The sequence below is a fragment of the Schistocerca gregaria genome, chromosome 4 (genome assembly GCF_023897955.1).
Source record: "Schistocerca gregaria isolate iqSchGreg1 chromosome 4, iqSchGreg1.2, whole genome shotgun sequence".
Classification (NCBI taxonomy): Eukaryota; Metazoa; Arthropoda; class Insecta; order Orthoptera; family Acrididae; genus Schistocerca; species Schistocerca gregaria.
This window is the reverse complement of record NC_064923.1, coordinates 416791315-416817163: the sequence shown is the minus strand read 5'-3', so window position 1 is coordinate 416817163 and position 25849 is coordinate 416791315. Positions and strand designations below refer to the sequence as shown.

General features: G+C 37.9%; 1 protein-coding gene across 5 annotated transcripts in view; it reads right to left on the bottom strand.

Moving 5' to 3' along the window:
- The window catches only part of LOC126266859 (mucosa-associated lymphoid tissue lymphoma translocation protein 1 homolog), a 115414-nt gene that overhangs the window by 7245 nt on the left and 82320 nt on the right, over nt 1–25849 (bottom strand). For 4 of the 5 annotated variants that reach the window (XM_049971475.1, XM_049971473.1, XM_049971474.1 and 1 more), the window contains exon 11: nt 8072–8265. In XM_049971475.1, the coding sequence (XP_049827432.1) occupies nt 8072–8265 (194 nt within the window). Of the gene's footprint in view, nt 1–3117; nt 3270–8071; nt 8266–25849 lie in introns of those variants that run through there. The other variant, XM_049971478.1, reaches the window with a different exon arrangement.

Sequence of the window (25849 nt, the reverse complement as noted above, 5' to 3'; positions counted from 1 at the left end):
TGATAATAATACACTTTCTCCCAGAACTGTAAAACTTATCAATCCTTTTCAATGGTTATGGTTTTAACACCAGCGTAGAATTTCCCAACACTTTAGAAAACAAAACTCCGGGCAAAAACACATTTTGGAAAGACGTCTGATGAGCAGCAATGTGTACACACCATATTTTTGTATTACGAAAGTATAAATTCCAATTTCACCAAACACTTACTGAAGCACTGAAATCAAGATTGCGATGAACTTTTCTAAGCCAGTCATAGCACATGTCACGTCATCTTGCCAGCCGATGATGGCGGATATTCAAAGCATAGGACACTGTTGAGTAGCACGAACACACAAATAGTAAAAGGTAATGATTTAAATTAACATACAGAGTGTTGCTACAAGAAAAGGAAAGCTTACACATATAATACTGGTCTTGAAGATTAATAAACGACATAAATGTCTGATCTTCTGGGCTAGAAATTATTCTAAATGGTCATCCTCAGAGTTGATTTTTAAATGAGAGTAAAATGCTCTGTGATTTAAGAAATTCTTCATACATTCCCGCACATAGTTCATCTTGTGTAAAAGGATGTTTACTTTCAAAATAAACGCTTTTCAAACAACTATTTGGAATATTTTCCTGCGACCTGTTAGAAATAGGTTCGTTTCAGCAGTTACCAGAGAGCGCCAGATAACAGGCATTGCCACACTCACGCAGCTGCGTTGACGCTGGAAGCCCACAGGTTTGTACGTATAAAACATTAAAAGATCTTAGAGGATGCTCCAAAAGCTTTATAATTTTGTGAACCATATAAAAATGCATAATTTGGCTTGAAGTGCACATTCGGATGTAAAATTTCTTGGAGTATCAGTACTGTATTACCTTATGTTTGATTCTTTATTATGGAATAATGCCATATTTGTTATAAGATGAAAATGTGCAGTTGAAATTAGCCAATAGTGTGGAATTAAAACACTTCGTTTCAAATAAATTGACTGTCTCAGCAGAAAAGATTAATAAAAGCCAAATTTCTTTAGCAAGGCGATTAATGGTTGAATGTCAGAAAGGTGGAGCTGAAATAAAATAAAATCTGAAACATATTTTAGCCTTCCGTAATTATGTGAGTGTATTTTAATTCACTTGATAGCTCCCGGCCACAGAAATCAGTTTTGTTTTTCATCTGACATGAGAGCAATAAACAAAGAGGAAACAGAAAAAAAATCACTAAACATAAACACAGGTCACATGGAGATTACCACCTCACTACTACTACGACTGCTCTGTGCATCAGTCTCGGATCTACAATATTTCCGAACCAGGGCAATACTAGGTAGTGACACTCCTCCTCCCTCGAGTGTTTGAGGTAAAAAAAAAAATCATTATGTATCGCACATCTTCCTGACGAGCCTGATACATAAAATATGTGTGTTTGAGGAAATGTAAGACATGTTACTTTACCATAAGTGTGCCAAAGTGCCATGCCTCTTCACACAGCAGTCTTCTAATGCGCATCACTGTATTTCGATCTGTTGAATTCAAATGTGCAATATTTTGTAATGGGTGTCATCAAACTATATTCAGAACAGTGGAAATTAAAATATCCTCCTGCTCCCAGTTGGCTGGTTTGACATTCTACCCCCTTTAAAATAGTACTCAAGACTGGTGTGGTTTCTCGATCTGATTACGTATATTTTGTTACTGTCTGCTATATAAAACAAAATAGGCCTACCTAATATTGCAGCAATTGTAACACACACCAAATAAACAACACTGTTTTGGCACAAATGGTTATTTTCATAACATGACAGGATATAATTCACGAAGTACCACTATCAAATGCCTATTACACCCGCTACATGCAAAAAGTTTTATATTAGGAAATAGATTCACATTTCATTCATACTCTCTAGCTTCTGAAACGCGAGATCGAAAAGTAGTACGAGAAGATATTATGTAATTGTTGTTACCTGTTAGTCATTTATTTCCACTCTGGTAGTCTGACTCTATGGATTTTGCTAGTAATGCTGAATATTTGCACACCAAGTCAACCACATAAACAGTGGCTGGCATTCACCTGTTCGGCTTTATTACACTCAGTTCGTATAGCCCTATCCCCTGGCAGAGACATTGTGTACACTATGCACACATTCAAAAATCAACTTCTGATTCATTCAGAGTCAACTTAGAATTTGTTGAAAAATGTTCAAAAACTAACAGGGATGTTTCCCAAAATCATTTTAATAATTGATAGACCAACTTGTGCTGGATGCTAGTTGCTTTGTGAAACAAGGTATTTTTCCGCAAGAAGATGAATTGGCCCCCCGCCCCCTAGATCTGGGCCTGTTGCGCATGTGTGAATCTAGTGGCAGCTTAGTCGCACCAGTAAATATTTTCCAGGTAGCATCTGGCTGCTTGCTGCTACTGCTTATAAGCTAACTGCTACACTTCTGTAGCCAGAAGTGGGAGAAGGTACTACTCTTACACGACTGAATAGTGCATCCACATGAGTTCGTTCGCAACGGATCAAATGTAAGCAGTTGTGACGTCACGCTCATCAGAGGCAATTTGGTATTAAGCATTGCATAGTCTTCCTAAAGACTTTTACACATTTTGCTGTTGGTTGTATGTTTTATTTTTGTTTTTTCTCTCTTGTTCATGTTTTATTGCTGTAGTATTATTCTGCTATAGTATCCTATGTTGGAGTATTGATTCTTACCAGTTACAAAAATTTAACTAAAACAATGAAAAAATTCCCGGGTTTTTCCGTTGGTCGTATACACCCTGTGTATTTTTAGGAAGAAAGGCAGTCCAGGTTGCAAATGACCACAGCACCTTTATTTAGATGTTTTGCCTTCTCAAGGCATCTTCAGTATTCTTAAATGGGGAAAAAATAAATAGAAATAGATTAGGGGTATGGGCCTATCTAGCATGAGAAGATGGTGAAGAAAGAAGGGGACTTATATTTTGGAACTATGGGTAATGCATTAGTCACAAATAGTCAAGCTTTTGGTATGTACCTAGAATGCCAAAGTAAGAGATTTTTAAAAATGTTACCAAAACTGGCAACGAAAAGCTAAATATGTACTGGAACCATATAAATAATGACAAATCTTACCTTCGGTGAAGGTATGCAGCAATGATAAGATAGTAATATACTTATAATCTTGAAACATACATAGTGCAACACAAATTTTAGTAGCTGTGAATATGTGCATGATACATAAGACTGACAGGCAGCAAGCTGTTGACACAGCAGGCAGAAGCTTCGCTAGCTGGCATTTACCTGTTCGGAAGTACAATAAATGAGAATTAGGCAAAACATATAGTGGTAAGAAAAGGCAATGAAAATGAAAAATGGATTTAAAACAGGTTGTTGTTGTTGTTGTGGTCTTAAGTCCGAAAACTGAATTGATGCAGCACTTCATGCTATCCGGTCCTGAGCAAGCCTCTTCATTTCCAAGTAACTATTACAAGCTACATCCTTCAGAATCTGTGTACTGAATTCATATCTTGTTATCCTGCTACAATTTCTACAACCCACATTTCTCCTTAGTACTAAATTGGTGATTCCTTGATGCCTCGGTATGTGTCCTACCAACCAATCCTGTCTTGTAGTCGGGGTTGTGCCACAAATGTCTTTGCTTGCCAATTCTATTCACTACCTCCTCATTAGCTATGTGATCCATCCCATCTAATCTTCAGCATTCTTCTGTAATAACACACTTCAAAAGCTCCTATTCACTTTTCTTGCCTAAACTGTGTATCATCCATATTTCACTTCCATGCATGGCTACAGTCCATACAAATACTTCTAGAAAAGACTTCCTAACACTTAAATCTATACTCTATATGTTAACAAATTTCTCTTCTTCAGAAAATAGGTTACAAAAGTAAAATAGATATAAAAGCAGGCCTAGTTAAAATAGGAATAAAATATCTAACACATGGCACCATCTGTTCTCATCAAGAGTAAAGACAAAATGTACATTAGAATTGTATAGAAATTACAACTCCTATAGAAAACAGACATAAATTATGTACATTTTTATAAGTCAGATGTAAAATTTAAGAAACAGAAATGAGTTAATGTCTTGAAAAAGGGGAGTTACGGTGGTACTCAGCTATACTCTGAAGAACTACCATCACTGGATCATAAAATGTCTGATTCTCAGTAATTAGTTAATCATTAAGACCTACATCTGTAGCTACATGAGTATTTCACAATCTCCAGTTCCTCAAGCAAAGTCAATTTTTTGCTCTTGCATGAATGATGCAAAATTTGGAGCAATTCTAATACAGGCTCTAGGTGTCTAAATTTTAAATGCTCAATGAATGAGGAATCATTTTTAAATGTACTGTTTTCAGTGAGCATATGCTCTTGGAATCTCATTCTGAACATCTGATCATTCTGTGCAATGTAAGACATGCAGTATTGACTGCATTTAAGTTTATACACACCATAATAAGAGAATGTGTCCTTACATGGCTTCTCATTTCATATAAAGTTATACTTGATCATGTCATGAGTGGTGTGAGCTACTTTAATGTTATAACCCTTCATTTTGACTGGACGCATTACTTAACAGTGACCAATTTAATAAGTGAAGTTAATTCTCTTCACTTGTTAACACTAAACTGACTGTTAGAAGACAGGTTTTCTTGAACAATATTAGATGACATAATAATCCTGATCATATTGTCAATAAGAATGTTAGTGTACAAATTCTTACTTCAAGAATAAATATCTATACAACAGGTAGCTGTAAAGACCTTTCCTTACAGATTTTGAATTATTTCTTTGCTATTTGAAATAGAAACGTTTGTCCTGTATACAAATGCTTTGCATATTGTTTGCAGCAAGAACTTTGCAGTGGGTTCACCCTGACCGCCTATGCCATTCACAGTTGGGGCAGGTTGATAGAGATAGAGATAGAGATAGAGAGAGAGGGAGGGTGGGGGTGGGGGGTGCGAGTGCGCGCATTGGACACTTTATTCCTTCTACTTTTATATCAATTTTACTTCTATCGCCTATTTTAAATCTTTTTTCATTTTCATTGCCTTTACTTATCACTATATGTTTTACCTTATTCTCATTTATACTGCTTCCAAACATGTAAATGCCACCTCCTAGAGCTTCTGTCCACCATGTCGATAGCTTTCTGCCTGTCAATTATATATAGTGTGCATATACATTGTTGTGTGTTCACAATTGCTACAGTTTGTGTTGCAATATGTATGTTTCAAGATCACAAGTGTGGTTCTACCTTAGCATTGCCTTTCCTTTGCCAAAGGTCAGAATTGTCATAATTTGGCTCTACTACAAATTTAGCTTCTCATTATCAAAATTTTAAAAAATTATTACTTTCACATTCTAGGTGCATACCAATTTTTTTCTATTTGACTAATACATTACCCACAGTTCCCAAACACAAGTTCCCCTCTTCCTGGTTTTTTAAACGGCATTTAAAATTTTTTTAGCACCATCTCATTCTAGATGGGACCATGCCCCTAATCTATTTCTATTTATTTTTTCCCATGTACAAATTCTGAAGGGGCCTCAAAAAGGTAAAATGCATAAATAAACCTTCAGCTGTCAGTTGCAACTTAGACTGTTTTGCTTACTGAAAACATTGTTTGCCCATTTTTTTTCTCAATCAGCTCTCTCAACACTCTTTTGAGCACAGAAAATTGGTACATACAGTCACCTGTCTAATCGAGGTAGAAGTAAACCTGTATTCTCAGCACATTTCAATAGAGTACCTTACACCCCCAATGCAGTTTGTGTATGATCATTTGAACTGGTTTCTTTATTGCCACTTGCAATGCAAGTATACCGTACTGGACATTGATTGCACCACCATTTGCTTTGTCTGTGGTTGATGGCACAAATGGCTTTAAGCTTTGTGGTTGATAATGACAATGTATGTATCATTGTTGGTCCAAAGCACACAACACAGTCAAAGGCTACTCAGTTTATTTGCTGAAGCCCATACGATAAGCTGTGCTAAAGTCTTTAAATGCAATTGCATAAACGTGTATTAAAGTATTGTATATACAGCGTGTTACAAAAATGTAGGGCCAAACTTTCAGGAAACATTCCTCACACACAAAGAAAGAAAATATGTTATGTGGACATGTGTAGAGACACGCTTACTTTCCCTGTTAGAGCTCATTTCATTACTTCTCTTCAAATCACATTAATCATGGAATGGAAACACACAGCAACAGAACGTACCAGCGTGACTTCAAACACTTTGTTACAGGAAATGTTCAAAATGTCCTCCGTTAGTGAGGATACATGCATCCACCCTCCGTCACATGGAATCCCTGATGCGCTGATGCAGCCCTAGAGAATGGCGTATAGTATCACAGCCGTCCACAATACGAGCACGAAGAGTCTCTACATTTGGTACTGGGGTTGCGTAGCCAAGAGCATTCAAATGCCCCCATAAATAAAAGTGAAGAGGGTTGAGGTCAGGAGAGTGTGGGGGCCATGTAATTGGTCTGCCTCTACCAATGCATCGGTTACCGAATCTGTTGTTGAGAAGCGTACGAACACTTCAACTGAAATGTGCAGGAGCTCCATCGTGCATGAACCAAATGTACTTGTAAAGGCACATGTTCTAGAAGCACAGGTAGAGTATCCTGTATGAAATCATGATAATGTGCTACATTGAGCTTGGGTGGAAGAACATGGGGCCCAATCAAGACATTACCAACAATGCATGCCAAAATGTTCACAGAAAATCTGTGTTGATGACGTGATTGCACAATTGCGTGCGGATTCTCGTCAGCCCACACATGTTGATTGTGAAAATTTACAATTTGGTCACATTGGAATGAAGCCTCATTCGTAAAGAGAACATTTACACTGAAATGAGGATTGACACACATTGTTGGATGAACCATTCACAGAAGTGTACCTGGGGAGGCCAATCAGCTGCTGATAGTGCCTGCACACGGTGTACATGGTTCGGAAACAACTGGTTCTCCCGTAGCTCTCTCCATACCGTGACATGGTCAACGTTACCTTGTACAGCAGCAACTTCTCTGACGCTGACATTAGGGTTATCGTCAACTGCATGAAGAATTGCCTCGTCCATTGCAGGTGTCCTTGTTGTTCTAGGTCTTCCCCAGTCCTGAGTCATAGGCTGGAATGTTCCGTGCTCCCTAAGATGCTGATCAATTGCTTCGAACGTCTTCCTGTTGGGACACCTTCATTCTGGAAACCTGTCTCGATATAAACGTACCGCGCCATGGCTATTGCTAATCCATACATCAAACGGGCATTTGCCAACTCTGCATTTGTAAACATTGCACTGACTGCAAAACCATGCTCGTGATTAACACTAACCTGTTGGTGCTATGTACTGATATGCTTGATGCTAGTACTGTAGAGCAATGAGTCGCATGTCAACACAAGCACCGAAGTCAACATTACCTTCCTTCAATTGGGCCAACTGGCGGTGAATCGAGGAATTACAGTACATACTGACGAAACTAAAATGAGCTCTAACATGGAAATTAAGTGTTTCCGGACACATGTCCACATAACATCTTTTCTTTATTTGTGTGTGAGAAATGTTTCCTGAAAGTCTGGCTGTACCTTTTTGTAACACCCTGTATATTGCAATAAGTACTCGATGTATCAGGAATAAATAGAAATTATTAGATTTAGAAAATAAAATGAGTGCTTGATAAAATCCATGCCAGTACTTCTGGACAGACTGTTATGACAGACTTTCGAATTCCTAAGTCAGCTTTTTACAACATTAGGAAAAATTACAATAAAAGTTTGTATTTGGTGGCAAAACAAGCCAAAAATGTGGACATATGTACATATTGCATTCCAGCCTGGATTTTCCATCAATGTAACTTACAGCATGTACTGTCTTGAGAGAAATGCACATGCTTCTAGTTTCACTAATGTCGGTCTACATAGTCATCTTTGCCCAACTAGTAATTCTATGCTTTTCTTGTGTCTGATATATTGAGGGAACTGCTCCAAAAATTGAGATTTTAACAATTTTGATGTGATTAATAATAATAATAATAATAATAATAATAATAATAATATGCACTTACAAGATCCATTGTTGTAAACTGTGGTATCCAGTTTCGTGGGCTGGAAATTATTATATCAATAGAATTAAGGAAACAGTTCCGGTGGGGTTTGAACTGTACTGCCACGGGCACTGACATAGGTGCAGATTCAAACTTCAATTCGGCAGTTGGTAGTGATGTTATTTTGTCATACAGTGCCGTTGTATCCTCATGTTCTGCAATGAGGAGAAATGTATGATCACATTTGTTGATATTTCACTGGAATATACCTAGAAAATGTTTTTATGGATACAGTTTTATATTGCATAAAAAAAATCACAAAAAACTGCCAACTCATGTGGAACTGTCAATACAAAGACATATTACAGATTTACATTTACATCTACATCAACACTCCACAAGCCACCATAAGGGGCGTGATGGAGGGTACCCTGTAATTTCCCCTCCTGTTACACTCGCAAATAGAGCGAGGGAAAAACAACTGTCCATACCCCTCTACATGAGCCCTAATTTCTCATATATTATCTTCGTGGTCCTCATGCGCGATGTATACTGGTGGCAGCAGAATCATTCAGCAGTCAGCTTCAAATGCCAGTTCTCTAAAATTTCTCAATAGTGTTGCCTGGGGGAGGGGACACAAAACGCCCCTTTCCCTCCAGGGTTTCTCATGTGAATTCCCGAAGCATCTCTGTAACACTTAAGTTTTGTTTGAGCCTACAATTAACAAATCTAGCAGTCCTCCTCTGAATTGCTTCAATGTCTTCTTCAACCCAATGCGGTAATGATCCCAAGCACTCGAGCAGTACTCAAGGATAGGTCGAACCAGCATCCTATATGCAGTCTTCTTTACAGGCAAGCCACTCTTTCCTAAAATTCTCTCAAAAAGAGTGAAGTTCACTACCACAGTTTTCACATGCTTGTTACACTTCATATTGCTTTGCAACATTACACCCAAATATTTAAATGACTTGACTGTGTCAAGTGGACACTAGTAATACTTTATCCGAACATTAACAGCCTGGTTCTTCCTAATCACCTGCATTAACATACATGTTTCCATATTTAGGGCTAGCTGCCTTTCATCACACTAACTGGAAATTTTGTCTAAGTCATCTTGTATCTTCGTACAGTCACCCAACTTCAACACCTTATCATACACCATGGCATCATCAGCAAACAACCACAGACTCCTAGCCACCCCGTCAGCCAAATTGTTTACGTATATAGAGAACTACAGTAGTTCTATCACACTTCCCTGGGGCACTCCTGATGATACCATGTCTTTGATGAGCACTCACTGTCTAGGACAACATACTGGGTTCTAATATTTAAGAAGTTTTTGAGCCATTCACATATCTGTGAACTTATTCCATACGCTTGTACTTTCATTAACAGCCTGCAATGGGGCACCGTCTGTCAAATGCTTTCCGGAAAGCTAGAAATATGGAATCTGTCTGTTGCCCTTCATCCATAGTTCTCAGTATATCATGTGAGAAAAGGGAAAGCTGAGCTTTGCATCAGCAACACTTTCTAAAGGAATGCTGATTTGTGGAAGTAAGCTTCTTAATCCCAAGAAAGTTTATTATATTTGAACTGAGAATGTTTTCAAGGATTCTGCAGCAAACAGAAGTTAGGGATATTGTCTGTAACTTTGCAGGTCCGTTCTTTTACCTTTCTTATATACTGGAGTCACCTGCACTGTTTAGGACTTTGTGCTGGGTGAGAGACTCATGATAAATGCAAGCGAGGTAAGGGGCCAATGCTGTAGAATACTCACTGTAAAATTGAACTGGGATTCCATTCGAACCTGATGATTGTTTTTTTAACCTTTAAATTGCTTCTCTATGTCAGATATGCTTATTTCTTTGTCATCCATAAGAGAGTCTGTATGATGGTCAAATGACGATATGTTTGTAAGGTTCTCTTGTGTGAACGATTTCTTGAATGTGAAATTTAAAACTTTGGCTTTCATTTTGCTATCTTTAACTGCCACACCACACTGGTCAACAAGGGACTGAATGGAAGCCTTAGACCCAGTTAGTGATTTTACAAACGACCACAATTTTCTCGAGTTCTCTGCCAGATCTTTTGCAAAGGTGCGATAGCGGTAGTTCTTGTATGTGTCATGCATAGATCTTTCCACAGACCCACAAATCTCTACTAATCTTCGCTTGTTGTCATTGGTGCGTTCCCTTTTGAATCGAGAGTGCAACAGCCTCTGCTTCCTCAGCATCTGCAGAATTTCATTATTAAACCATGGTGGATGTTTTCCATCCTTTATCCACTTCTAGGCATGTAACTCTCCAGACCACAATTAACAAACTGCTTAAACTTTGCCCATAATTCCTCTATATCAATCTTAGTAATACTAAGGGATGCCAATTCACCATCTAAGTAAGATGTTAATAACTGCTTATCTGCTCCATCTATCAGAAACACTCTCCTAGCCTTCTTGAGCGATTTATTAACTTTCGTAATCACTTTTGCTATAATGACATCATGATCGCTAATCCCCGTTTCTATACGGACATTGTCGGTAAGGTCTGGCCTATTTGTAGCTACTAGGTCCAAAATATTTCAATTGTATATAGGCTACCAAGCTAGCTGCTCAAGACAATTTTCAGAAAACTTGTTCAAAAGCATTTTGCATGACTATCTGTCCCGTCCCCCCCCCCCCCCCCCCCCCAATCCAATGAACCCGTAGACATCCCTGTCTGTCTATACTCGACATGTTAAACTTGCCTCCAACTAATATTGCATTATTTGAGTATTTACGCACTATTGACCACAGACTTTCTTTGAATGTTTCTAGAAATGCAACAGCAGAATTGTCTGATCAGTATAAATATCCAACAATTAACTTAGTTTCACCTACACTTGTTATATTCTACCAGACGACTTCACTGTCACACTCATCTTCGACCTCAATAGACACAATATTTTTGTCAACTGCAATGAAAACTCCCCTTGCCATGGCCTCTAATCTGTCTTTCCGATAGATATCCCATGACTCATTAAATATCTCAGAGCTTTCAACTTCAGGTTTCAGCTAGCTCTTTGTCTCAAGAATAATTTGAGTATGAGAACCTTTCTGGAGGACAATAAATTCGGGACCTTTATTACGAATAGATCGGCAGCTACAGCTTGCATTCAGTAATTTTTGTGACATACCAATGAAACTCAACAAAGGAGTATATACACTACAAGGTCCACAGGTTAACTTTGGTGGCTGAGATTGAAACACAAGTATCAGTACAAAAGAATTTGTGGAGAATATAAATAACCAATGTTCATGGCTATAAAAGGCAGTCCAGGGAATGTGTGTCATTCATAACATTGTGTTGACTGTAGGGATGTAACAGTAAAACATACAATAAATCACTAATTCATTACAGTCCAAATCTGTTCACAGGTGTAAAACAATAAAAGCAGAAACACAAAGTTATTATTAAGTGTACTTGTGTGCTATGCTGATAACTAATCAGTGTACTATTTTCATGAATGTGTGTGATGGCGCCGTTAGGATTGTGTGGTGATATGATGCTCCAAAATCAGTTGAAATTAAATAGTTCTTCATGTAGAAAGTGTAAAAAATGTGTAGTCAAAGGAATTCGGTGCATTAAGTGCAGCTTTTGGTTACATGAGAAGTGCGCAAACGTGTGTCTGAAATTTATAAATGACGATATTCAGTGGACGTGCCTCGACTGTACTAGTGACGAACATGCGCGACTAACATCCGCACTAAGCTCTAAGGACGAAATTATCCGTCTTCTTCAAAGTGACATTGATGCTCTGAAAGCAGAACTGACGTTACTAAAGCAAGAAAATATAGCATTGAAACGTGAAAAGTGTTGTGCATGTGAAAAAACTCAAGTATTGGATGGACCTACTTCGGCAAATACGCGGAGTGATACAACTGACAAAGAACGAAAAAATTCAGCCGCCATTACGAAAGAAAAAGAAACTACAGATACTGACGTACCAAATAAATATAAGTGGACCAGCGTAACGTACAAAAAAGACAGAAAGAAGCATTATAATAAGACAGAAAGTGAATTTTTTATTATAGGTGACTCATTATTGAAAAACATAATCGTACCAAACTCCGAAATTGACGTTCGGCCTGGAATCAGGACGCATCAATTGCATACACACCTAAACAACGTCTTAAACTCAAGAGAGAACGCAGGAAATAAGCATAGCAGAAATCCAAAAGGTGTTTTTATCCATGTGGGAACAAATTCGCTTCGAACCAACAGTGAGGAAGAAATTGTAAACCACACAAGGAACCTCATCCGAACGGCCAGAAGACTGTACCCGAATTCCAGAATAATAATAAGTGGCATTGTGTACAGGAGATCGGTGAGTGACAGCTATGTGCAGCGAATAAACGGCGATATTAAAGAACAGTGCAATAAGCTAGGAGTCGTTTTTATTGATCCCAACAAATTTCTAAGTGCAAAGTGTCTTGCCAAAGATGGTCTACATCTGAACAGGTTGGGCTCAAAAATATTCAGTAAGATGTTCTTAGATACTTGCCAGATCATAAAAAATAAGGGAAACTTATAAGTAGTGATGGGGGTGAAAAAACGTGTGTAGCATTAAGAAAGAAAAAACCAAACCATTATCTGGCAAGAAATATGCTAAAGCCTGTAAGAAATAGTCAAAGTAGGTATGTTATCCACTGGAATATAAATGGCTTAAACACTGATGCTTCTAATAATAAAAGCTCCAAAATAGATGAATTGGAAATCATTCTGTCAGAATATGCAAATATTAAAGTTGTTTGTTTAAATGAACACTGGTTGACTGAGGGGACAATTAAAATTCTGAACAAAATAGGGAACTTCAGATTAGCAAGTAGCTTTTGTAGAAGAAACAAGTTACGTGGAGGCTCATGTATACTTCTACACAATGACATAAATTATGAGACCAGAAACTGTTTTAATTATTTAAATGAAGAATGTGTGTTCGAGAGCTGTTGTGTAGAAATAGTGGACTCGCTAGCAAATGTTATAATAATCTCAATATACAGAATTCCAGGGACATCAACAACAGAACTATTCTTATCTAAGCTTCAAATTATGCTAGAAGACCTTTGTAGAGAAACAAAGAAAAAAGCTGTAATAGCTGCTGATTTTAATATTGATATCACATGTAATAGTAGCCAAGCTTCAAGGTTCACTGACTTAGTTAAGAAATATGGTTTCAAATTGAATTTCTTTGAATCTACCAGGGACAATGGGCAATCAGCAACATGCATTGACAATGTTCTAACTAATTATGTATATGAAGATGTGTATAAATTTTGTGTAGATCTAGGTATTTCAGATCATTATGTATTGTTTATTGAGCTGCCACAGACAGACACAAACATTTCACATACAAGAACCCATATGAGCAGGAACTTTAGCAAAGAAAACTTGCTAACATTTAGTGAGAAGCTAAGAGATAAAACATGGCCTTTTGATTATGGTAACTCAAGTGATAAAAACTTTGAGAAATTCCTAAATAGTTTTCTTGCAGACTTTAATGAAACATTTCCACCTAGACTCTGCAGCAATAAGATAACAAATACAGTAAAGTGGATTACCCAGGGCATAAAAATTTCCAGTGTAAGGAAAAGGCAACTGCACAGAGAACTAAAATATAATAAAGATATAAATTTCATTAAATATGTTAGACTCTATAAAACCATATTTAAAAGAGTTGTCAAGGCAGCAAAACAACTGGCAAACAACAGGTTAATTTTAAATCATAAAAATAAGACAAAGGCTGTGTGGTCAGTCATTAAATCTGAGTTAGGTGTTAAAGCCTGTAACCAAGAAATTCCAAAAATTGACATTGAAGGAAAAACTGTTGTAAATCCAACTCAAATACCAGAGTACTTTAATGAATTCTTTATAAATGTAGCAAAATCTGATGTAGATGTAGCAGATTATCACAACAAAGTAAATCCCTTTGGCCTAGGCAAAAACTCTGAAAACTTTACAAAATTCTCAAAAGTTTCTTTTGAGGATGTAGAAAATGCTATTTTAACATTAAGAAACAAAAAATCTGCAGGTTGGGATAGAATACCCACCAAAGTTATTAAAGTGGTACACAATAAAATTGCAAACCCACTAGCTCAGATAATAAATCAATGTTTTGAAGAGGGCTGTTTCCCAGAGGTACTGAAATATGCTGAAGTCAAACCACTCTTCAAGAAGGGATCAAGAGAGATCATGGGAAATTATCGTCCTATCTCAATTCTCCCAGTCCTATCTAAAATATTTGAAAAACTTGCTGTTGCTCAAATCCAAAACTTCATTGCAAAATATTCTGTTATTCTAAACAATCAATTTGGTTTTCAGCAAGGGAAAAACACCGTAGATGCAGTTAACAGTTTCATTGAGAAAATAAGTACGTCATTAGACAAGAGAAATAAGGTGGCAGGAATTTTCTGCGACCTCACAAAGGCATTCGATTCCGTAAACCACGCATTGCTTGTTTACAAACTTGAAAAGTATGGCATTGGCGGCAGTGCCCTACAATGGCTTAAATCCTACTTATCCAACAGAAAGCAAAGAGTTAGCATTTCTTCAAATGGCGCATATTATTTTTCTGACTGGAAAAAAATTACTCAGGGTGTTCCACAAGGCTCCATATTAGGCCCAGTCCTATTTCTCTTTTATGTTAATGACTTACCATTAAATATCAGCTCCCCATCAGTTCTGTTCGCAGATGATACTTCTGTCTTAGTTGAAGATCAGGATTCAGAAAAAATTCTCAAATCTGTGATCAGTACCCTCAGTACCTTAGAAACTTGGTTTCAGCTAAATGGGCTGAATCTAAACATATCTAAGACTCACGTGATGCAGTTCAAAACCAAACAGTCAAAATGTGAGCAAATTAAGATTGTACACAACAACCAAGTTATAGAAGAAGTTGACTCAGTCAAATTCTTAGGTCTAAAAGTAGATGAAAATTTGAGGTGGCAGGCACACATTGAATACCTTGCAAACAAATTGAGCAGCTTTGCATTTGCAATGCAAATATTATCAACTGCAACGGACATTGACACGCGGAAAGTAGCATATACAAGCTACTTTGAATCCATTATTAGGTATGGTATTGTTTTTTGGGGTAACTCGACAAACATAGCGCGGATACTAAAAATACAGAAAAAAATCATACGAAATATGTGCACTGCCAATCACAAAGAACCATGTCGACCATTATTTAGGAAACTCAAAATATTAACTCTGCCATCCTTATACATATATGAGATTATTATATTTTTGTACTCCAGACGCGACTTATTTGAGGGAAACCATTTTGTCCATTCACATGATACCAGAAACAAAGAAAATTTTATGCTCCCCACCCACCGCCTCAGACTGTTTGCCCAGGGACCTCAATACATGGGAATGAAAATTTTTAATAAATTAAAAGGGAACAAGTTGATGCAGATGAATTTAGGTTCACTTAAAAGAAAGCTATATGAGGTACTGACAATGAAGTGTTATTACTCAGTGGATGAATTCATGCAGGACAATCTGGAAATTTGAGCTGGGTACAATGTGTTACATGTTCCAAGAAATATCCTTATAGTGTTGTTATTTATTATAGTGCTATCATTAATTAATGTAAAAATCATTGTAATTGTTTTATAAATTTTTGACATGTCTCCTGTACGCAAACCAAATGGATTGCAAATGTACGTCATGAGATGAATAAAACACAATTCACAATTCACATTAGTATAATAAATTAGATGTACTACACTACAAAACTAATGTATCCTCGATGGTGTGTGTTCATAAGAGACAAGGGTTTTGTCGTGAGTGCCTCACGGAAGTGTGATATGGCTGCTCTTACTCTCCATACACACAAATGATCAGATGGATAGAGTGAGTAGCAGTCTGCTTTTGATGCTGTGGTTTATGGTAAAGTGGCATTGTTGAGTGACTGTAAGAAGGATACAAGATAACCTGGACATAGTTTCTAATTGGTATGATGAATGCCAAATTGCTCAACCTGTAGAAAAATGTGAGTTAATGCAGATGAGTAGGAAAAACAATTCTGTAATGTTCAGAATACAGTCACATTGATTAAATATCCAGGCATAATGCTGCAAAGCGATATTTAAGGAGATTACGTACAGTACACTAGTGTGACCCATTCTTGAGTACTCCTCGTGTGTATGGAATCTCCACCAGGTCAGATTAAAAGGAAAATATCAAAGCAACTCAGAGGCAGGCTGTTAGACTTGTTATTGGTAGGTGCAATCAACATGACAGTATTATGGAGATCCTTCATGAACTCAAGTGGGAATCCTTGGTGGGAAGTTGATGGTCTCTTTGAATAACATTATTGAGAAAGTTTAGAGAACTAGCATGTGAAGCCGGCTGCAGAGTGATTCTACTGTTACCAACATATGTTTCACATAAGGATCACAAAGGTAAGATAAGAGAAATTAGGGCTTGTACAGAGGCATATAGACAGTCGTTTTTTCCTTGCCCTTTTTGAGAGTGAAACAGGAAAGGATTTTTTTGTTTTTTTTAAGAATACTTAGAAATACTCATGTTTACTGGGAGAAATAACTGTCTACATACAGTAACAATGTAGATTTATTTTATTACAGACAATTCTCTTACTTCCACCAAGAGTTCAGATCATTTGTATTACTGGCTAAAGGAGGACACTTAACTAATTTGGAAAATCTAGTTATTCATAGTTTCTACTCTACATATATGTGCAACTTGACCGAGCAGGGTAATTCAGTGGACTTGCATTTGTGAGGACACTGGTTCAAACTTGCACCTGGCCATCCTGATTTAGGCTTCCTGTCATTTCCCTAAATCACTTAAGGCAAATGCCAGGATGGTTGCTTCAAAAGGGCAGGGCTGCTCTCACTCTCCATCCTTCCCTAATCCAATTTTGTGCTCCATCTCTAATGATGTCAACGATACATTAAACACTAATATCCTCCTCCTCCTTTTATGCGCACAAATTGTAAAAAAATCTCTAGCACCAGGTACAGGACTCCATTCTAAACAGAAGTTGGTGTAAAGTTTACATGAACTTTACTTTATATCTTATTTGGTGGTTATTTATGTGGGACTTTGTTTGAACATGATAAATTTGACGCAATAAATTTCATTAAAGGATAAATATTATTAATAAAAGAATCTAAGGACACCAAGAACAATGAAGAGGTCTCTGCAAGGCATTCAGTTACAGGCTTTATACAATGTTCTTACTGCACCACACAAAATTATAAATGTTTTATTAGCGCTTGCTGTTCTTTCTGATCAAAGGTTTCAACTGGAGGCTCTCCATGTCCTGTTCTGAGCATCTTCTCTTATCTGTCTGTCCTCTTTTAATGCCGTCATCATTCCAGTACTCTTCCTCTCATTCCTTGCTCTTTGCCTTCAATAATTCTTTGTTGTAGTATTTGTCCTGGTCAAGATTTTTTCTAATTCTGATCACTTCAATAATGTTCTTTCTTCCCCATTTTCTTCTTTCTTAAGTCTGTTAGGCCACTTCACCTTATGCATTCTTGTCCACAGCCACATTTCAAAACTTTCAAAATACCTTTATTCTTTCTTTTCAGTGGTTCATGATTCATTGCTACATAACACTACACTCCTGACATAATATTTTAACAACTCTTTCTCCAGTTGCCCTGGAATTCTTTTGTACATTAGTAGGAATTCTTTCATATGTTATTAACTGTTTCACCTGCTTCCTACCCCTTATTTCTTCTGTGCAGCTTTTATTCCCTGTTGTTAGCCTTCCCAGGTAAAGAAAGGCTGCTTTTTTTCTTTCTTCTTCTTCTTCGCAGATGGATCACTTAGGACCACACGCAATCAACATTTGTTTGCCTTCCTTTTCGCCCAGTATTCCTTCATAAACTACGAATGGGCTAGCTTTCATTGCGTAGACCACGTATGTCAGTTAGTTTTTCTCTCTTCTTCCTCAAAACCCCGTATGCTTGTGATTTTTCTGATTTCATTTCTATCGTGTAGAGTTGGAGACCCTAACTCTCTCAGGTCTTTTTCTGTCTGTTTGTACCAGTTTGGTCTTGTAGTTTTGTTCTTTAAAAATGTATGGATTTTGTGTGTTAACTTGTTTGAGTACATTCTTCCTAAATGCCCCATGAATTGGATTCTTCTCATGCGCATTGTGTCTGTTATTTTGGAGATATTTTTATATATTTCTGCATTGGGCTTTGGATAATGCACACCATCTTTAGTTCTTGGTCCTAGGATTTTCCTCATTATTTTACATTCTTTCACTTCTAATTCCTCTTTTAGTGTTGTGTGTTGAAGATTTAGTGTCTCAGATGCATAGAGAGCTTCGGGTTTAATTACTGTTGTGTAGTGTTGTATTTTGCAGTTCCACGAGAGACTCTTTTTGTTGTAAATGTTTTTTGTTAATTGAAATGCCGTCCCCATTTTCTGGACTCTTGATCTGATAGATTTCTTTTCATTACAATTTCCTCAAATCCCTTCACCTAAATATTTAAATTCTTTTACTCGAGAGATATAGTTATTACCAATTTTGAGATCAGAAGGCGCATCTTTGGTGTCAGTCAAAAATTTTGTTTTTTCAAATGAAATTTGTAATCCTATTTTTGCTGCCTGCTCTTGTAATAATTCTAGCTGTTTCTGTGCATCAGTAATGTCTTGTGCGATCAGTGCCATGTCATCAGCAAATGCTGAACAGTCTAATTCTATGCCCTTATGTCTTGGTCCCAGTCTGTGTGCTGGTGCACCTGCTTTTCTCCATTCTCTAACAACTTTTTCAAGAGCGCAATTGGAGAGCACTGGGGACAGTACATCTGCTTGTTCTACTCCTGTGTCTATTTCAAATTCTGTGCTCAATTCTCCCATAAATTTTACTTTGGATTTGGTCTCCGTGAGTGTTTCTTTTATGATGTTTGTTGTCTTTTGATCTAGTCCTAATTCTGCTAATACTTCAAAAAGGGATTCTCGGTCTATACTGTCATATGCTTTTTTTTAAAGTCGACAACAAAGGCTTTTACTTGTTTTATAATTTTTTTCCCATCTAGGAATATGTCAACTAGAGCTTCCTTGTTGCTTATTCTCATCACGTTTTCTTTTATATGTTTATCTTCCTTCCATACTCCTTATGCCTTCTTGCAATACTCTTCAGCATCTTCTATAGCTCCTCTTCTGTGATCACCTATGTATTTTATAGTCTTTATCCTTTTGCCTCTAATTACAATGCCTCTTGCATTCTCTATGGCCTTACCTATCAGTTATTCTCCATATACACTATACTAAGTATCCGGTCACATGGCTGAAAATGACTTAAAAGTTCGTGGTGCCCTCCATTGGTAACGATGAAATTCAATATGATGTTGGCCCACCCTTAGCGTCGATGACAGCTTCCACTCTCGCAGGCATACGTTCAATCAGGTGCTGGAAGGTTTCTTGAGGAATAGTAGCCCATTCTTCACAGAGTGCTGCACTGAAGAGAGGTATCAATGTTGGTCAGTGTGACCTGGCACAAAGTTGGCATTCCAAAACATCCGAAACGTGTTCTATGGGATTCAGGTCAGGACTGTGCAGGCCAGTCCATTGCAGAAATGTTATTGTCATGTAACCAGAGGCCGTGCGTTATGAACAAGTGCTCGATCGTGTTGACAGATGCAGTCGCCATCCCAGAATTGCTCTTCAACAGTGGGAAGCAAGAAGGTGCTTAAAACATCAATGTAGACCTGTGCTGTGATAGTGCCACACAAAACAAGAAGGGTGCAAGCCCCCTCCATGAAAAACACACCCACACCATAACACCACTGCCTCCGAATTTTACTGTTGGCAGATAACATTCACCAGGCATTCACCATAACCACACCCTGCCATTGGATCGCCTGTGTGTACTGTGATTCATCACTCCACACAACGTTTTTCCACTGTTCAATTGTCCAATGTTTACGCTCCTTACACCAAGCAAGGTGTCGTTTGGCATTTACCGGCATGATGTGTGGCTTATGAGCATCTGCTCGACCATGAAATCCAAGTTATCTCACCTCCCACCTACCTGTCATAGTACTTGCAGTGGATCCTGATGCAGTTTGGAATTCCTGTGTGATGGTCTGGATACATGTCTGCCTATTACACATTATGACCCTCTTCAACTGTCAGCAGTCTCTGTCAGTCAACAAACGAGGTCAGTCTGTACACTTTTGAGCTGTACGTGCCCCTTCACGTTTCCACTTCACTATCATGTCAGAAGCAATGGACCTAGGGCTGTTTAGGAGTGTGAAAATGTCACGTACAGACATAAGACACAAGTGACACCCAATCATCTGACAACGTTCGAAGTCTGCGAGTTCTGCCAAATGCCCCATTCTGCTCTCTCACGATGTCTAATGACTACTGAGGTAGCTGATATGGAGTGCTTGGCAGTAAGTGGCAGCACAATGCACCAATACATTCAATCACATAGTTCATGTTGAATAGCTTCAGTGACAGTGAGGATTTTTGCTTTACATTTCTTCTGATGCTCATTTCTTCAGTCCACTCATTCCCTACTCTATAACTTTTTGCTTTGTATACATTTCCTTCATAAATCTGTCTTTCCAGTCAATACCCACATATTTTAAAATTATCAGGTATATACTCCAGTTGACTCTTGCTAAGTTACATAAAAAAGCCAGGACAACACACAAAATATTAGTGTCCCCTTAAAAGTCCTGTCTTCATACCCACAATATAAAAACAGAAAATTAGTCAACTTTTTATTTTCACTTGGGTTATTTGGAGTATTGCAGCTGTGCCGTAAATATAGTGAAACTATCAACAACTGCGTGATTGAAACAAGAGTAGCTCATATGCTACAATCTACGAATGAAGAGGAAATACTTTCCTGATGTGAACTGTTGGTACATTTTCTTCCTACTCTTTATGTTTCTAACAATTAATTACTGTATGTTTGACGCATATACATACTCCTGTGAAAATTTTGTCTGTATCAACATAGGACACGCATGAGCTGAATACTGTTGAGTACATTGTAACAGATTATATGCTAGTACCTAGGACGGGAAATTTGTTTCTCTTGAGAATTATAACTCAATTCTTGAACATCTTGAGAAATGATGAATGGCAGTACCATCTCTTGACCAGGACATGCAAATCAATGCACTGTTAATGTAAGAACTATTCTCTATGAGTGGAGCTCTCAGGTAAGGCTTGAATCAGTTACATACAACTTTAGTAAACCTGCGTGTCAGTTAGCACCAGCTGCTGCAGTCTCTGACATGTTAACTACAGGGGGGGGGGGGGGGGGGGGGGGAGAAGAGAGAAGAAGATCAGACACTTGTGACATGGCTTTAGCTGGTTGCATTTCTAGTTGATCTTTCCAAACAACTGCCATAAGTTAGATTATGGATGTGAGTCAGTCCTTGTTTTGGAGATGCGTAATAATTTGGGCTGGAATCAGAGACTCAAGTTTCACTTAGGGAATAATGGCCAACTTGAAGTACTGACGTACAGAAGGAAAACATGTGACTGCAGGGGAGAGGGGAGGGAGAGAAAATTTCATGAAATACTGTGCCACACAACTTATGATGGCTTGCTGATTACAGACATAGATGAAAACAATTTTACCTTCTAACAGGCAACTGAAGACACTCCACTGAAAATTTGTAGCCCATCTTACAGCCCCACACTAAAAACAATAGTATCACAAAAAATGATTCCAGAAGACTGGGGCAAAATATCGGCAGTATTTAGTCACAATTCTAGATTTTCAGACTTCTCTGTAGGTTGATAATGTCACAGCAATTAATGCCCAGTGACTATAATCAATCTGCCTTCAGGCCAGAGCACTTTTTGAAATGTTTCTATATACAGTCAATCATTATTAGCAGGGAATTTGATCATAAGAACTGTTAAAATAAAACTCTAAGAATCTGAATACATTTTGCACTTCTAAAATAGATTACCACTGACAGTTTTATTTTATGTGATGGAATGTTTCATTTTTATATGTGAATTAAATATTACAGGATGTACAGTCTGAGACACACATTCTTGTTAATACAATGATTCATCTTCGAAACAAGTTCCAAATCTCAGTTGATGCATGACTGCTGGTGAATCATGACCATTGCACTCTGGCGTTAGGAACTAACTGGTAAGAAATATAATATTGATACTTATTTTCTAGGATATATGTGATATGTTCTCAAGCCTTTGATTTCTTATTCACTGCCATCAATATGCACTAAAAGCATTGAGTTTAGAATTGCTCTCTCCTATTCCTAGAAAATGAGTGTTATAGCTAAAATGAATTGTCCAAATTTTCCTCATGTATTCTTGGCACTGCACTTGATGGCACATATGTTACTTGCTGCGAAGCAAGGGCAGCACCTCAATTTGTATCTCAGCTGCTGGCCCTACCCACAAGAGTCTGAGCCTGTTATTTCCCTTCAGTCTTTCAGAGTGCCACGGAATTGTGATGTAAAGCAGGTTTACATTCCTGAGGGTCTCATGAAGCATGCTTTATAAGGACTGCAATCAGAAGTTGTCCTCTATCTCAAAATACATGCGCTCATTTCCCACCCTTACAAGCACCTGAGAGAGAGAGAGAGAGAGAGAGAGAGAGAGAGAGAGAGAGAGAGAGAGAGAGAAATTTCAGGAATACATTTGTCTAGGAAATATATTTAAGTGATTAATATTGCAAGATCACAGGTTCTTATAAGTGCAAATGTGAAATGCTGGTACATTAACAACCAGTGTAGTTGCCAAAATGCAAATGTGCATGCTTTGCATTGTATAGGTGCCACATGTCAGTTTGTGGGACGGAGTTCCATGTCTGTTGCACTTGGTTGGTCAATACAGGGATGGTTAATGCTGGTTGTGAATGGTAGTAGAATTGTTATCCAATGATGTCCGATATGAACTCGATTGGAGATAGATCTGGTGATTGAACAGGCCAAGACAACATATCTATACACAGTAGAGCATGTTGGGTTACAACAGCAGCATGTTGGCAAGTGTTTTTCTGTTGGAAAACACCCCATGAATGCTCTTCATTAATGGCAGCATGACAAGTCAAATCTGTTCCAGTCTAAAGTCAAGAGCTGGCATGACAGTCAGAAATGATAGAGCAGAGAGGGCTGTGAAGAAGACGTCAGCCAAGAGCACACTGACCGACCCCTCTCTAGGATGACAACGCGACAGCAGTGGCCTCTAGGTGAAGAGAACATAAGCTTCAAGGCCAGCGACCTATAGAAGCATCCACTGTATTACCTCTCTTGTATCGGAATCGTTGCTCTGAAGTACACTAATTACTATAACTCACGAATTGATTCCACAACTTCATTATTAATTTCTAAAATTTTCTTTTCAACACAGTGATTGTACATTATTTGGGCCATGTTGTTGCTGTTGTTGTTGAGAAAATGAATTCATTATGTTGGATTTCATATTTTATCATTAGTCTGACACTTCCGAAGCGTCTATAACTGCATGATGTATCAGCAGACAATTCATGCAGATTCCAGGATACTGGCTTTCTGCTCTCTACAGTACAAAGGGTTGCTGAAAGTCACAAGGAAATTATTTTTACTGAGAAAGAAAATACAGCAACATAAACCTGTAATTCAAAACGTAATTGAAACCACATTTTAGTGGCTACTCCTGCTAGAAGCTATTTGAATATTTACATTCTGTGAGCCTAGATCCCCTTTGGCAGAACATCAAACAATATTTCTTGCAACTAAGGCTCAATCACATCAAACCTAATTTTTATACTTTCCTCGCAGATTAAGAGAAACTATATTATGGTAGTCAAACGCAATGGCTTGATAAATGGCAAAATATAAAAACAGAAGAAGAAAAATATGGCTTGCTATGCTTTTTGTAAGCTAAATGAGGGTTTCAGAATTAAGGTTCAGGTCTCTCTGATACTGAAACTTTACAACCAACGTGTATTACCAGGTTTGACATATGAGGGTGAGAAATGTACTTTTAATGCAGAAACAATTCAAAACTGAGGGGTCTTCAGTGGGCAGGAGACACACAAAACAACTGGATTAGAGAACAGGACATATACGCAAACAAATCATGGAAGTTATTTTGTGATCTTTTAAGAGAAGAGAGAAGTCCAAGACAATACTCTCATGGAAAATGGATGCTTATGGCTGACAGACTGTAATGCAACGAGAATTTTGGGAAATCTTTTAAATGCTGTTACTGACAGAATTTTTATTGATTGTAGCATTATTAAAATAATTCAAAATGGTCTCATCATATAACATTCCTTAATTGTTTGCTAAATTTTGTTTTCATTTCATTTAAGTCATCAGAAATGGTTAATTGAGTCTGTGCAGAACTATGTGGTACATTACATTTATTCTTAAGTCCCATCATAACTAGGAGACCCCAAAGTATACATTACTACAAAGATACAGTGCTATCATGAGCAGGTTCTGTAGACTTGTCATTCTCTACTTGGGTTTAAAAAGGGCTGTCAGTCAGTTTATTACTATTTGCCAAACTTTTATTAATGCTGGCTTTCTTAGTTCTGATTTGGCAGAATTCGAGAGAAGTCAAGTTGACAGAGACAGCCACTACCAGTCTAAAAGATCAAACAATAAAAGTAGTGAGTGTTACTATGTCGTAACTATACATGAACAGCCCGCTGGATTGGCCGAGCGGTTCTAGGCGCTACAGTCTGGAGCCGCGCGACCGCTAAGGTCGCAGGTTCGAATCCTGCCTCGGGCATGGATGTGTGTGATGTCCTTAGGTTAGTTAGGTTTAAGTAGTTCTAAGTTCTAGGGGACTGATGATCTCAGAAGTTAAGTCCCATAGTGCTCAGAGCCATTTGAACCATTTTTTTTTTTTAAATACATGAACATCATGTTATGCTGTTTGTTTTTAAATGAGTGATGGTGAAATTGTGACACCAGCAAAAAGTGATACTTTTTACTTATTATGTTCATGAAATGTTGAAGTGTCTGTGTCACATATACTTCTCTAAATGTTTGTTACTGTGCACAACTCATCTTATCATGGCAGCTTGAGTGTGCTTGGTATATGTTATTTCCATGGCTCCTTTCACACAGTTATGAGAGATAGTGAAAGGAAAACTGAACACCCACCACAATGGAACCAAGAAAAGTGATCACCACATGGTTTAAGAGATTTATCACACTGGGAGATGAGATGATCAATTCCCGTTTCATAGAAAGCGGTTGGCAGCTGATGGATTCAGAACAGCACCCACTCTTTCAGTTCCTTGTCTGACAGAAACCAATGTCCATGCAGCTCGTTCTTCAGATCGCCACAGACGTGAAAATCACATGGGAGAGATCCAGAATGTATGGATGATGTTGCAATGTTTCCTAACCAAATCACTTAAGTTTAGCCTGTGTCTGATTGGCAGGGTGGGGGCAGGTTTATCGTGCATCAAGGAGACTCTGTCTGACAGCATTCCTGGACATTTTGGCTCTATGGCTGATCACTGTTTGTGGAAAGAATTTTCACAGCGCTGCACACTGATTGTGGTTCCATACTATAGGAATCCTTGAGCAGTGTGTGTCCGCTGTGTTGGAGGAGTAGAAATTGTGGGAACAGCCTTTGATTTCTTTGCAGGGGGAAATGTGGGCTGTTCCCACAGTTGGCTCTGCTGTTGGGCAGAGTCATCCTGTTGCATGGTAATGCACATTCCCACATTGCCAACTGGACAAAGTCTAAGATTCAGCAATTTGGTTGGGAAACAAAATCTCTGTACAGCTTGGATCTTTCACAATGTGATTTTCACATCTTTGGTGAC